This window comes from Micropterus dolomieu, linkage group LG15, assembly GCF_021292245.1.
Source record: "Micropterus dolomieu isolate WLL.071019.BEF.003 ecotype Adirondacks linkage group LG15, ASM2129224v1, whole genome shotgun sequence".
NCBI classification, from domain to species: Eukaryota; Metazoa; Chordata; class Actinopteri; order Centrarchiformes; family Centrarchidae; genus Micropterus; species Micropterus dolomieu.
Genome location: NC_060164.1, coordinates 13,225,129 through 13,240,448, shown reverse-complemented (window position 1 = coordinate 13,240,448; position 15,320 = coordinate 13,225,129). Strand labels below are relative to the sequence as shown.

Here is a 15,320-nt window from a genome sequence, read left to right as displayed (position 1 = left end):
TACATAATATGCTTGTTTATTCACACTGATTTTGGTTTATTCATAATCTTATATATAAAAATTCATGAAAAACCTGACAAGCATGTAGTCCAGTGTGTTTCTAAAGCCACGTGGACTTTGGAGTGCACGAGAGAGAGGCTCCCTGCATGCTTTCAGCAGCAAACAGGAAATCAATCAAGAGCTAGGAACTTGCAAGTACAATAAGAGCGTTAACAGTCTTTTTAGGCACTGAAGTCTCTGGAGTCCCACGTCAGGACTCGTGATGAAGGATATGTTGTTTCTTTAGTTCACTGCTTGAATGGATTTAAGACTACATTATTCACATTAGCACTTCCAGTCAAATTGAAACAGGAAATAAATAAAAATAGAAACGTGCGTTTTCAAATGAGAGCATTACTACTGTCACTGTGATTCAGGAAGTGAACAGGGCTACCAAAGTTAACAGGGCATGATTTCCCAAAACGGGGTCAAGTAAATGTTAAAATAATGAATGAAGGCGTGTTGGAGACAAAAACTGATAACATATCTCTGAGCCAAAATGGAAAGGAACATAAAGCAAACATGGACATTCTGATGCCTATTCTGATTTAATAAAACGGAACAAATGATGATTCTAGTTTATTACTTGGTCCCGTAATGCTTGGTTGAAGGCTGGCCGTACAGCCCGTAGAAGTCAGGGTGCCTGGCTGTCTGTGAGGCTTCCATCAGTCCCCTCATGGGAAAATGCTGCAGTGGCTGGCTTGCAGATAGAGGGGCATGTGGGGGAAACTCCTGAGAGGTCATGGAGGGAAAGGAGTCTGATGTCGGGTACGGAGGCCGGGCACGAGCAGCAGGGGCCCTGGAGCAGCAGCAGTTGTTCAGAGTGCACATCAGTACTTTCCTCCCTTCGTACATGGCTTGTTGCGAGGCGCCTCCACTGGGGAAGGGGGAAGGGGGGTATATGGTCCCTGAGTGGTGGCTTGAGCCGGACCCTAGACCCACCATGTGGTGGGCTGACGTGTCAAGGAGTCGGCTATGGCCAGGGCCAGCATGATGATTCTGGGAGAGACCTTCAGAGGGATACATGGATGAAGCACAATGGCTCTGGTCACCCAGAAAGGGTTTTTTGCTGCTGTAGAGCAGCGGTGGGGGATCCTGGGAGGTGGAGTTTGCTGCGTTACTCTCAAGGAAAGCCAAGCCATATTTCCTCTTCTGTGAACCTGAACTTGTTCCCATGTGGGAGCCAGCAGAGCCGCTTTGAGACTGGACTATCTCAAGAATGGGAGCCTCATTGAAAGGTTCTGAGAATGTGGTGGGGCAGAAAGATATAATAGTTCATTCTGATTATATCCCAAAACCTGTTTGAAATTGAAAATACATTTTCCCCCTCATCTTTATTTACTCATTGCAATTTATTCTTACCCTCCATCATTTTTCGCAGGTTCTTTTCTCTCGTTGAGAGTTCAGACAGCAAATGATGTGAGTTGAGCTGGCCCACTCTGAGTGGAGGGATGGCACTAGTCAGGTGTGAGTTTGACCTAAAAAAACAGACACCCACACATAAAACACTGTGGACCAGATTCAGTAAGCCATTTGCACCCTGGGTTGAGAGACATACCTTACATGCAACATTGATGTGTAAAGCTTTCACACGGTCCCAAAGTGGGACCATATATTACAAATATTGAGAAATTACAAATGTGGTTGACATTTTTTGCATGGACAATTCTCAGTTTTTAGAATAAATGGTGGTTGGGAAGAGAATACTTGATTATCCAATGTTCTCTCCTCAATGACAGCATAAAGGTCAGGACAGGTTTTAATTCAAAGAAATGTACAACTTCTTAGAAATAAAAGAGTACATGCATATTTATGACCACAGCATCTAACCATTTGATAATACTTACAATGAAATGCTTAGTTGCTGACTTGCTACTTTTGTAGACAAGTTGCTTATTACGCAGCGAGTGCTCACATAAAGTTGTTTTGCATTTCTTTCTACCTTCTCACCCTGATCGTCTAACTTATGATAAATACTAAATACAATCATGTACCAGTAAAGTGAAATGCTTACCTGTCCATTAGCAGCTGGTAAGGTTTTGTGTTCTGAAAAAGACAAAGACACACAAGCTATTCAGACCCACCATCTGGCTTTAAACGTCTCAATAACAGCTACTATAAGGCGAACATAAGAACACACTGGATAGGCCCGCTGTGGTCTGTAGATTGTGTACATGCATCAATGTTTTTTGCAAATGATGTTTGTGTCTGACAATGCTTTTTGTGTTCTTGAGAAGCCAACATTTGATTCTGTAAATGCAAATACTGCAAATTGTTTTCAGTTGGTGTGTGTATTGTGTGTGGCTGTACAGACATGAATGTGTGTGGGAGAAATGGAAAGAGAAGACGCTCAGATTTGTACCTTTATGAAGTTAATGCTGTCTGATCTTTGGAAGAACGTCTGCACCGAGCTCAGGAGTTTTTCTGCTTCCTGACGCTTCTCGTTAAGCTGCAGAACCTGCTGGGAGTTTTTCCTCATATACATGGTGAAAGTGCTCTCCAGCGTCTGCACAGTTTCAGCCTGGTTCGCCTCTAGCAGCGCATGCATCCTCTGATACTGGGCCCTCACACGCTCCTTCAGTTCAGACACTGCATCCTGTGGAGAAGTGGGAGAGAAGTTGAACAAAATGTCAACATTATTTTACAATAAAGAGTACAACTCAGCCTGTGAAAATAGTTTTATAATGTCTTTGGTGGCTCTGGAGGAGCTTGTCATGTCTAAGAAAAATTACTCAAGGGTCATCACTTTGGATTTCATCAAATTTGACTATTCGTCTCTTACCAGTCCCCCAAAAGTGCAATATTAAATTGCAACTAAGCTACATTAAATGATCATTAACACCATTCAGCAGAAAGCAAGTAGATACCTGAGATTTAAAGATCTAATTGTTCAGTAACTTTATATTAAAGTTGTTTTGTTTTTTTGCTTCATTTAGTGGAATATTTGCTTTTCTTGTTCAGGACTGAAGTAGGAAAGTAATTTGTAAAATCCATTTTCCACCCTAATGCACTAGCCATTCAAAGCTAGAGATAAATTACATTTTCTTTTTCATATTCGAACAGTGAACGTCATCTCATTACAGCACAGTGTAGATTACAGCACAAAACCCACATGATGACAAAGAACTAAGGGACCAGTACTGATAATGTTCAGAATTGTGTCTCTGGAAGTATATACAATGTGTGCGTTGCACTGTACCTTCATCAGTGTCTTGTCTGACTCCAGCTTGGTGAGTTGCTCATCGATGTTCTGAACACGACCCTCGAGTCTGTCTTGCTGCCTCATTAGCATGGCCTGTGGAGACATGACATACAAGAGATGGATTAGACGGATGAAACACAACAAGAAACACTGAAAATTGAAAATATATATATATATATAAAAATACACCCACTTCCTTAAGACTAAGGCCTCTTATGTGACCTCAACAAACCTGGGTGCTACTAAGTCAACCTCCTCCACAATCCTGATGAGAGGGAGGAAACAACAGCTGCCAGCAACAACCACATGCATTTAACCATTAGGAGAGTACAGGCAAAGGCAAACACAATTGCTTCTAAGTTTATCAAGGGCAGCGCTGCATCAAGTGAACTCCATTGTTGGGACCAGCCTACTTCCTCTGTGGGCTGAATCAGAGTGAAAAAAGCCAGTAAACATAATCCTTCTCCATTTACTGCAAGGGATGGAAATCAATCTACAGACACTGGCTGACAGCTACAGCTACAACAGGGGAGGGCAGGTACGCGTTTTAATGAACTGTTTCTGCATGGGAAAGGCACCATGCCCAAATAAGAGAAAACCCGCTGTCATGGCAACAAAGCCTTGTGTATGTATTTATATGAGGAAGCTAATGCGTATGTGAGGGAGCAAAAAGCGGGGGGTGTCTTACTACCCCTCTCTGCGCTCTCATTTTGCGACATGCATTGCTCCCATTGTTTGCATTGGCCTCTGTGTCAGTGACAGATTGTCATGTCTGTGTGCACAACGCCGGGGTCTGCTCGCTACCTCCGCAGAGTGTACACGGGTAGAAAGGGAACGGGGAGAAAAGGCTAAGTGCTGTGGGGCTCTGCTTGCACATGCCAAGAACGGGGCAGAAAGAAAGTGGGAAAGACATACAAAAGAAGAGAGGGAAACCAACAGTGAGAAAGTTTGAAGTGAAAAAGGGAGATAGGGAGAATGAGGACATTCCTGCGGTCTCTTGTGAGCGAGTTTCAGGGTAGCTACTTTGTGGTATCACAGCAACAGGCCTCTTCAGCTGCTTACAACACTCATGGAGTCTTATGTACAACAACTGGCTCAGCACTATATTGTATCACAGTGAATACTTCCAACAATCCATCTGAATGAGTGAACAAGGGAGCCTCTAACTGTGTTAGCTTACATTAATGTTAGGGTCGCAAACTTTGTCAGCCTGCTATTTGGCACTGGGCAGGTATTGTACAGTTTATTAGTTTTTTGTCTAGCTGCCTGCTCTGGCTGGAAATGTTGCTGATGAGAGCAGTCAATGTGAACCAAATCAATAAAGTTGCAATAAGCCCATTAAACCAAAACAATTGATTGAAATACGCTATTTAGCTACACAGACAGACGCTAAAATGCTACACAGACAGATGCTAAAAAGCTAGGCATCTACGTAGCCTTTCAGCTACACAGAGCTGAGGGGAAATGCAGAGTTGAGTGATAATTCTCTATGGGTTTGTCACTATGGGTGACCTGTCTCACATTACATAGTCATTTGATCGGTTGTTCATAGAAAAAATATTGATCAGTGCAGCTTTAAATGCTTAGAACAAAAACATTGCATGATCATACATTAATTGCTACATCTCTGTTGCAATGTTGACTGTCAGTATTAAAATGGGGACAAGAATGAAATCAAGAATGCGTTTTACTTTATAGTTTGTAATACTGAAGCGTATACAGTGTGAGCACAAGAGATGGGGACTAGCCTGAGCTGTTGAAGCAAGCCCAACATCATAAAAGGATAAATTATACAGGTGCTGGAGCAACAAGCATGCCTTTAATTAGACTTAAGGTAACTGTATGTTATTAAATCTTTACATTGCAGTAACGTAATTGACAGCTACACTTGCATTATTTGCAATTCATGGCCAGAAAATGACTGGAGAAAGTGCTCACAAACTTTCGCTGTAGCCTCAGAAATCTCAGCACTGTGAACCTTTGAAACTATTCGTCCCAATTCTTCATCTTTTGGAGCATATATAAACAAAGCTGGGACTGGCTCCAGCCCCCTGCGACCCTGTACGCAGGATAAGCGATTGACGATGGATGGATAGATGAAGACTGATCATAGTATATAATTACTATTAATGCCATTGTTATTATTAATTAAGTTGGACATTAATTATTTTTTACTGATTGCACTGTAGAGCAATGTTACAATGAGCGCTTGCTTGTATTGTTTGTATCACATGTTTTACCAGCATGCACATGAGGCTTGTATGTGGATGTATTAAGAGAGCTGTGTTTGTTGAATAGTTGTGTTTGTTGAATAGTTGGCCATTGCACTAAAACATATCCAATTATACTTAATACATCCATGATGAGGGCACACATAACACACCACAAGCACAGCGAGTGAGATGGTAAAATTGGTGGAGTTCATCTTTGGTAAAATGTAGCAATTCACCAGTGAAAGAGGTTGAGAAGAATTCATCAATCATTGCCCGATGTCAATGACGCATTGAGGTCAAATGTTTTCACACAAATGCATTCATCATGCTTGTCAGACCTTAAAAATACACAGAAGTAGGCTTCCTTTAGTTTTGCTAACTAGCAACCGTTTAGTTTTGCTAACTAGCAACTGTTAGCAGCTAATGTTACATGCATTTCTTTAGGTTAAAAACACTTCAGTTCTAAGTACATGCTAAGTTTAACTGGATACATATTTGTCTCTCATAGAAAACTGGTTTTCATGTTGAAAAGCAATACAGTGGTCCTTAATCCTGTGTCACACACTCTTAACACATCCCACACCTGTACAACATCTACACATCTTCCTTATACAGGCAGTTTCAGATGAACAATCCTCTTCAAACAATCTGAAAATACTCAAAATGACTGACGCTGCCCTGCAATCTCACTTGGTGCATTAACTATCACTATCTTAACACAATGCATAAAAGCTCAGCGGTACCTCATACCTTCTGCGTAACTGTGTGAAAACAGGAGAGAACACTGTTGGGTTATTGCTATTGTAAACGATGCATGAACTGCTTTATGTGACTTGGCTTCCCCTAATGGCAACAGCTTCTCTGTGCCTGAATGCTTCTGCTCAACAACTGTGTCTTCCTCATTTTACCAGGTTTCCTCCAATTCCCTTCTTGTCTTGGTGTGTGCTTGAAATAGCATAAGGGGACAAGAGGGAAATGTCTGGTTGCTGATCTCTCTGTACCAGCGTGAAAGCCTACCTTTATCAAGATTAAACCCGCCAATGATCACTTTCCCCACTGTCCTATTTAGGCATCCAGACACCCGCGGGTTGCCAGGAAGCTCATGTTTAAATGAGGAGCCTCAGGCTCAATGAACAGAGAGCCTCTTTCACAATCAACTGACAACTATTCCCCATGTCTGATGTCAATGGACTGCCCTCAGCATTCTAGGGAACTGACTCACTCCAGCCCAGATACAAGAAACTGCAAACAGCAGAGCTTCCATGGGCGATGGTTTCCTGCTGAGGTGCCTGAGAAAACCAAGGTGAGGTTATGTGGGAGGGCTCCTCCTGCGCCTGTCCCAGGGACGACATTACTATTAAATTACTCTTTATTTCTCATCTTGAAATTACCAGCATGCCTGCGAAAGGTTACTGTAAAAGTCTCCTTTGAGAGAACATAGCTACATTGGTTTTTCCCTCTTTGTTTATTCCAAAAGCAACAAGAGTTCTGCCAGGGGAATGTAAAATCCTTTTACCAAAATAGACCACTGCTCTGTCAAAAAGAACAACCTCCTACCGAAGAGAAGCCACTCTGGCCTCAAATTACTTGGACAAATGACCCGGCATACAAGAAGCCTAACTTCTGGCTATTGCCACATTTATCAACATTAGGGTGCACGCTACCTGAAGGCCCAAGCATGGAGAGTGTTAATCTGAGAAGAGCCAGGAACCCTGACTCCTGGATTACTCCATTTACCCTGTGAACATACAGTTGGGAAAGAACAGAAAGATGGGTGGGCGTGTGCACGTCTGTGTGTAGGGAGCAGCTGTGGAAAGGGCTGAACAGACATCTTTTGTCCCAATAATAGCTCCGAACCAGAGCAACAGTTTGCACTGAAGTCTTCAACAGATTTAGAACTTTGTGATCTACACACTGGAAAGAAATGCTTCTATAACTTCCCCAACTGGAATAATTTGATCACCAAACCTATCAACAACACCGCAACATGGCAGATGCTGAAACTAATCTGATTCTCACTCCCGCCCCTTCACGGATAGGGAGGGAACAGGGAAGAAATGTGTATAAGGCAGTGTGGGTGGATGTTCTTTTATTTATTTTTTTTACACCTTGGCACTTACATTAGACTTGTGAAATGAGAGCGAACTGAAATAAAGTATAGAACTAAGGGATATACAAAAGTGGACGCAGCCATGACATGCTGGCTTTACGCATTCTGCCATGCATCCAGAGGTAAACCCTGCCAAGACAGATCATTATTCACTTGTTGTTAGTTAAATTAACACACATACTGTAGAATCTATACTCTTCCTCCCTCCTTTGTCTCCTGGGAATGGTTGAAATGAAAAGGTATAAGCTTGCTGGCTTGTGAACATTGTCACCAATCACCACGTTTCCTTCCCCAAAACAGTATGTCCATTCATCTATCAGCCTCTAAAGCCTTGCCAGTGTGCATTTCCTCACAAACAAACCCTGTAACTGATCAGGGCTGCTAACATAAACAGACTACATCATGTGGATCCACCCCGACTACACAGGGGTCATCATTTCCGGTGGATACAGATTGCATCACAGCACTTACCCGAGGGCACAGGGTAGCTAATGTGAAGGCGTGGCAGTGTGGAATGGTTGGTTTGATTAAGGTTAAAAGCAGTGTGTGACGTATGTCTGCATGTGTGTGCAATCATCTACCCTGAGAGGGTGGCTTTCACCTGTCCAGTCCTTGCACATCAGTTAAGATTAAAGGAAGAGGCACAGAGAGAAGGCCTTTATAGACTGATGAACTGAAAGAAATGTTTGCTTCTTTGAAATTCAAAGAAAACCCCATGGAAGAAAGTGCATCTGTCAGTCACCTGCCTGCCAGCTGAGAGTTTCAAGTGAATGGGTTAGTAGGAGAGTATGAGTGGGCGCGATTTATGTACCTGCATTTGTATGCGTTGCGTATCCACATCGCAGACTGTGTGTCTTTGGTTAGTGCAGTGAGAGATGCAGCAGAACGGACACAGAGCCACCTGCTCTTCCTCACAGTGGAGCAGCCTGTACTCCTCATGGCTGGGACAGGTCCAAGCGCTCAGCTCCTCAGCGTCAACTAACAGGTGTCCCGGAGCTGCACACGGCTGCTGTAGGTGTGTCTGGATATGAATTTGGCAGCAGGGCTCCTTACAGCGCAGACAGACCTTCCGCACAGGCAGTGGGGGGCCTCGTCTGCAGAGGACACAGTGCAGCACAGCAGGGACTTTCTCAGTGTTCAGAGCATTAAACCGCTTCACTATGTTGGCAAGCTTGAAGTTCTTCTCCAGTGTGGGTTTCTGGTCATAGTCATGGTTGCATTCAGGACAGCGGACCGCAGTGTTGTCTTTGGCCCAAGCCTCAGAGATGCAACCCTTGCAGAAGTTGTGCTTGCATGGCAGCTGGATGGGTTCATCGAAAACATTCAGGCAAATGGGACACAGAAGCTCCTCTTCGAAGCAGTTTTTCCAACTTGCATCCATGACTTCGGCTGGATCCAAACTGATTTTGTGTGGCTACAACGAGCAAAACCAAGAATTATTTTCTAAATATGGACTACTGCTTTCTGCTTTGAGCTCTTTTTAAAAACATATATAAATAAACCATACCAAGGTTATTTCTACTTTATTTCCAGCTTGTCCAAAATGACACAGAAAGATGTGGGCCAAGCAAACCCACAGGTAGAGAAAATCTTTTGAGGTAAAGGCGCATGAAGAATATTACAATGACACAACAATTAGCAAATGGAGCATTACCCGGCGACGGCTGGCTGGAAAGAAAGAGGTTAAGATTAACTCAAGCCTCAAATGAGCGCAACCACAGTGAAACTTCGACAACACATCCCAAACTACTCACATGATAAAGCAATTCACATTACGTAACAGTTAAATGACAATATAATATTTAGCTTGTGAATTTTCGTTGTGGAATTCACAACAGGACGACACAAGCTGTGGCGTTTGAAAGCAAGTGACAACTTGCTACGGAATAACGCTGGAAATAGGACTCAGTCTAATAAAATGTCACACTGGGCTACACTGACATTTTATTTTAACGCGAAGCCGCTCTTGCCTACTGTCAGTAAAACCTTATAGTAGTCTGATGAAACGTATAAGAAGTATTCTTATGGAAGAAAAGCAACGTTACCAACTATTTATTCTCCATGTCGTCGGCAGACTCCGGTGCACCTAACGCTGTAATGCCGTAGAGCTTCGCATCCAGCCCGCGATGAGCTCCTCCGGTTAGATTACAGCAGTCTGTCTGACGTACCGCTCAACGCTGGGATTTTATAAGATTCCCGGCTGTTGTTTTGCCTGCTTTCGCTTTCCCGTAAACTCTTTGAGTAAAATTTAATGGTACGTGCAGGCAGCCTGTGACTCGTCGGTAAGGAGCTCAGTGCCTCCACACCGAATGCCCCCCTCCGATAACGTGACCCGTCACAGACTTGATAAATAGACGGGGAGGAGCCGAGAGGAGGAAGGCAAGGGAACGACCACAGCAAACTCTACCGGAGAGATTGTAAACGACCGGGAGACATTTGCGTGACCTGTCGCCCTTTGCACCAGGCTCCTACAAAGTGAAGTCCTGGCTGGCTGGGACAGAGGCCCCCAGGGGCACATGAGGAGAAGCACAGTGAGAAAAAATAGTTTTAACTTGAAACCGTGTGAACGCCCTCCTTTTGGGTAGACAAGGTAAATTTCCTACTACTTTCTCGGAAAGTAGCCTTTATAACGGAATTTTAAAGATGTAACTAATGGAGTTATCAATGGTTTTTGTTTTGTTTACGGTTAAATACCTTACTAATGCTTTCATCAGTTAAGCCATCAATAGGAACATTTGAGTTGCCAGGTTGTGAAAGATATTTCTTTCTTTCTTACTATTTTCGTCATGCATGTCATTTGCTTTGTCTTTACACTGAGCTTCATTTGCTGGCGGGACCTTCCTCTGTGCAATGTATGCAAGTAATTTCACCAGACCAGTGTGAACAGTACTCCTATGCTGCAAAAATACTATAATGGAATATGCACCATGTTAGTACTATTATGCATTACTATATATTGTTATATAACATTTGACACAGTGCCCATCTAAAAGACATGGCAATGATTACTTAGTTAATGAGGCCTTAGTTGATCAACTCAGGGTATGTGACCTTGTGGCAGTTGCCCTGTTTGCTTGATTGGTAATTCAGCCAAGACCACTCCAATGGCCACTTACCTCCCTGGAAAGGTTTACAGAGCATCTGGACCAAAAAATAAAATTAATATTTAAAACTTCAGACTGTATGGCTTTTTAGAAAGTGAGAAATCCCATGACCATTATTAATGATTATGTATCATTTAACAAGAGACATGATGGGTAGCTAGAAAGTGAAGAAACCCATGAGTATTTATTAATTAATGACCAACATTTATAATGGTTTAATTACACATCCTCCTGTCTGCATGTCATTGTGTCCCCGGGCAAGACACCAATGGCAATAACAGTACCTTGCATGGCAGCTTGTGGTGGTGACATTAGTGTGTATGTGTGTGAATGGATGAATAAGAGGCAAAAAAGCTGTATAAATGCAGCTATTTACATAAAAATCTTGAAATGAAGTAACTTTCTCTGTAATTCTGGATTAGTTTTGCAGCTTTATTTGTGTAAATGCCTACACTCTTTAATGCACTTGGGATTACAATCAGCCAGTTTAGTCAATAACATAAAATACCATATCAATGATGCCTAAACCTCACAATTGTTGCTCTGAAAATAAAGACAAACAAAAATAGGGTGCCATGTAGAAGAGTACATTTTTGTGAGAAGACACTGTAGTAAAAGTAGTCTGTTCTCTGCTGTGGTATTAAAATGGAATGCAATGACAGTATCAGAAAAAGACAGCGAACGCAGCAGCCTTGATTCAAAGTGATAGCTCTTAACAAACCAGGAGCTGTAGGCAGCTTTTGAATCAACAGAGAATTCGTGGTCCTTTTCAACTCAAGGCACTGAGGAATTTTACTCCAACTCATTTTCAAGCACATCATTCATACTGTTAAAAAACTTTTATAATAATCATATTTATGTGGCCATTGGAACAACACTTGAGGGGACACTGAACACGCATTCCCAGTCCTTGAACGTTTACAATGGACCTTACGTATTTCAATTCATAACTTTAAAACACACAGCATCATGTGTGACAAAACTGCAAGAAGACACATTAAAAAAATATTACTCAATACAGGATTCGTGTTGTTGGTACAGGGGAGAGAGTGTGGTTATACCTGCAGCATTTGCCAGATACTAAGAAAACAGAGGCTTGTTTTATAACATCAGACTAACAGGAAGTGACTATTAGTTAATCACAGTTCTCCCCGTCATGTGGTTACTACAGAATCATTTCAGACAGAGGCAGTACTGGCAGCAGACTGCCAAAAGTTAAAACTTTGGTATGACCACACATAAGAGAAAAATGTCCAGCATTTGTAAATACTATACACATGAGCGCAACTGAAAAAAAACCACTGATGAAAAGGTCCAACAGGACTTTCCCGTCCTTTCTAAAGCCAATGGAATAAATAGAACTCAACAGTAACCCAGTTATCACTGTGGACATTAAGTCTGGTGATCACAGGATGTGTGCTCAACTGGACCTCAGACCTTGGCATGCATTACTGGAGAAATGACAACATCCTGTTTTGCCCTGCAGCTAGTGTGTCACCTATAATGATTGTTCTTACAGGTCGACCATCTAGACAGGCTGGTTCCAGGCTGATTTGACTTACTCAAAAGCATTCAAGCCTCAGAGAAATGTTGTAAACAGTCAGGCTAGGCTGAAATTGCAGCAACAGTCAAAAGTGTTGAGATCATCCCTCAGATCATTTTCAGGAGTCTCTGGCCGTCCACTGTGGTAACAACATATCTGTGCGCCCTGACAGCTCAGGGTCGCTGCGTGTCATGGGAGGTCTCCTGTTCATGATGGTCCACTCTGGAAGTGTATCTGCAGGTGTTTTTGTTTGTATTTTCCTTGTGATTAGGTGTCTCATTGCAGTGGATTATCAAACACAGAGTCTGGTAGTACAGAGATCTTCAGCTTCTTTTCTGGCCAACTGTACTCCTTTGGTAACTTTGTCTAGACAAAGTGAAAGGATATACAAGATAAAACAGGGTGGCAGTTGAACAAAACCAAAAGTTAAAATACATGGGGATTTTACTTACCTCCTCACGAGTGTTAAGTTCCTGTAAATCCCCAATCATCTGCTCCACAAACTCTTCAGTCAGCAATATCTATACAGGGAGTAAAGAAGGTCATCTAAATGCATTAAATATGAAAGCACCACACAGAAACTTGAGTTTACGCGTGAATACCTGAAGCCAGGGGCCATGGGCTGCATATGGATGCTCTTCAGTAGCAAAAGCTCCTTCAACTCCCGTAGACACAAATGTAATGGCTGTATCTCCATTAATACTTTTGTAAGTGAAGTGTCTCCCGTGAAGCAAACGGCCTCTGCAAAAGATTAAACACAGTACAGTATGAAGCTTGACAGAATTCACATGTCGACGAAAAACAATGCAATAAAAATGTTTGCAATTATTATTATGAGAATGAAACTGAAATGTTGACTTTATAGACTTGTGTGTGAGTGATTGCAGACATCTGGAAACAATAAAGTGTTTAGTAATGTATCAAAACAGACACTAGTGAAAGTTTTATTTATTATTAGATATTTGTATCTGCAGCAATTATGATAATTTAAGTGTGATAGGTAAACTTCACTGGTAGAACCAACATATATATACTGATTTTTTTTAAATAGTAAAATAATAAAGCGTGGCAAGATGTGGTTAAAAAACTCAATACAGTCCATCTCTAAATAAGACTGAAACGATTACCGGTTTAAGTGTAAACCATGGTAAAATTCCCAACGGTTATTATTGCCGTACACATTTTAATTACCATGATAACTGGGTACGGTTAATCGCGCTATTATAATCTCAAGGCAAACACTGTCCAGCGTCTCCCAGAAGCAATTGTCCACGGGGTCATTGTATTACCTATATAATATAAAATATATCTTAATAATGCACACTTATATGATTTTCATATGTTTACAAAAAGGTATTGCTGTTATTTTATTTTATATGCAAACAAAATGGCAATTGTATTTGTAGTTTTCAATATAAAACTTGTTGAAATTGTTTCAGTGTGTGTATCAGTACATTTAAATCTTTTTTGGCACATTTTTACAATACCGTGATAACACTGATGGCTGTGATAATTTAGGTCACTATAATCGTGAAATGAAATTTTCATACCGTTTCATCCCTATCTCTAATGTGACAGAGGCATCTCAACTTGGGGCTGTTGCATAGTCCAAAATGCCAACCTATTGTCACAACCTTTTCGGATATCATAAGTCACATAGTTTGTAGGCAACCTTTGACGTAATCACACTTCATGATGGTGTCACATAATTGGGCCCTTCACACTGTGTTCTCACTCTTAACTCCCTGCCCATCCCTCCCTCTTTCACACAAAGGTCTCTCTGTCAACTGACTCATGTCTTGCTCATTCCTCATATGAAGATTACGTAAAGCAGGTTCATTCTCGTCATTTGCCTGCACAGAGAAGCATTAAGAATATCCCTACAGTTCATATTGGACCGTAACTGCTTAACCCATTTTAAAAACGTAGGATACCAAAGACGTAACGACAGAATAAAAAGATTTTTAATATTTTACCCACACACCAGACAATTCTGTCAAGACGCAGGACCACGCACTTGGCATTTATACAAAAAACGATTTCGGAGTGGCAATTCTGGGGACTTCACACAGAAACTCGTGTGATCAAATGGGGATCCAAACATAAACAAACAGACTGTCGTCGTCAGCTACTTGCACTTGTGTGGCACAGAAAAAAAAAAAAAAAAACACAAAAAAAAATGCAGATGAACGGGTGAACTCATGGCTTAGAAGACGGAATCACCATGGTTTATACATTTTATAGCGCAAGCTAACAGGTTGGTGACGCTTCCTGATCAGCTCTCTCTCATTGGCTGTTGCAGGTTTCTGATGGGAGACATCCGATAACTGACTTTTTTGTGTATGTCTTTTTTTTCATAGTTTTTAGATATATCATGTCTGTGAAATATGGTGAGGATCGATTGATCATGTTTTAGCTTGCCATGTCCTTTCTTTAATGTACAAGTGACCAACAATAACTGCATGATGGTCGCTTTATTCATGTCAGATGTTACATTTATGTTTACTTTAAACATGTTCTGCTTATTTAAAACATCACTGGACACTGAAAATTGGCTAGCTTTTTATTTTCTTAACACTTTGAAGTTACATCAAAGTGAAAGTAGATGAAAATCAGAGTTTGGGGCTGACTTGCAGAAAGCCCCTTTTTGTCGTCTAAGAAACTGGTGTCATCTGTGTTTTGATTATCCGTCTGTCGAAGGGAAATTCCAAAGGGTAAATATTTTGTGTGGAAGTAGCAGAGAGAATGGTGCGGTACCGCAGGCAGAGGGGCAGCAGTGTGCCTGACTCCTGGTTGAATTTCAGATGGACACTCTCCAACTGTCGTGTTCGAACCAACTCATGAGGAACAATGGCTGCTGAACTCTCACTCTCCAAACTGTCCTTCCGACTCCTAAGACACACATGAAGAGGAGAAAAGTGGAATGCAACAAAAGAGAAATATAAGTGGGGAAAGTCTGATATGGTATAATCAGCAACAAAAAACAAAACAACTACTTAAGGAAATGGCAGCTCCTTTGCCTTTGACTGCAGATGGGAATGTACAGGCACAGATTTCACAACTCCTCTCATGGAGTGGTTACCTGACTATGCAGAAGAGACAAAAACTT

At 41.7% G+C, this 15,320-nt stretch overlaps 2 protein-coding genes across 3 annotated transcripts in view; both read right to left on the bottom strand.

The window, feature by feature from the left end:
• On the bottom strand, positions 1–9,897 carry trim8a (tripartite motif containing 8a). 2 transcript variants are annotated; one of them, XM_046071196.1, is made up of 7 exons: positions 9,610–9,897; positions 8,376–8,978; positions 3,239–3,334; positions 2,402–2,635; positions 2,054–2,085; positions 1,402–1,517; positions 1–1,280 (listed from the first exon to the last, which is right to left on the bottom strand). In XM_046071196.1, the coding sequence occupies exons 2-7, from the start codon at positions 8,943–8,945 to the stop codon at positions 622–624; spliced, it is 1,707 nt and encodes a 568-aa protein (XP_045927152.1). In that variant the 5' UTR covers positions 8,946–8,978; positions 9,610–9,897; the 3' UTR covers positions 1–621. The 2 variants fall into 2 exon arrangements, with proteins under 2 accessions (XP_045927152.1, XP_045927153.1); XM_046071197.1 differs by having other exon boundaries at positions 9,614–9,897.
• A 1,182-nt stretch (positions 9,898–11,079) lies between these two features.
• Positions 11,080–15,320, bottom strand: part of sufu (suppressor of fused homolog (Drosophila)) — a 14,141-nt gene continuing 9,900 nt past the window's right edge. Inside the window, exons 10-12 of the mRNA XM_046071004.1 lie at positions 12,814–12,952; positions 12,664–12,732; positions 11,080–12,577 (exon numbers count right to left, since the gene is read on the bottom strand). Coding sequence (XP_045926960.1) covers positions 12,488–12,577; positions 12,664–12,732; positions 12,814–12,952 — 298 coding nt within the window. The 3' untranslated portion in view covers positions 11,080–12,487. The remainder of the gene's footprint in view (positions 12,578–12,663; positions 12,733–12,813; positions 12,953–15,320) is intronic.

Bases quoted from the DNA above. Each gene is read 5' to 3' on its own strand.
- trim8a (XM_046071196.1), bottom strand. From the start codon at position 8,945: ATGGATGCAAGTTGGAAAAACTGCTTCGAAGAGGAGCTTCTGTGTCCC. The intron at 1,518-2,053 runs GTAAGCATTTCA...CTGTTTTTTTAG, and splicing joins TACCAGCTGCTAATGGACAG to GTCAAACTCACACCTGACTA. The intron at 1,281-1,401 runs GTAAGAATAAAT...CCACATTCTCAG, and splicing joins CCTGCGAAAAATGATGGAGG to AACCTTTCAATGAGGCTCCC.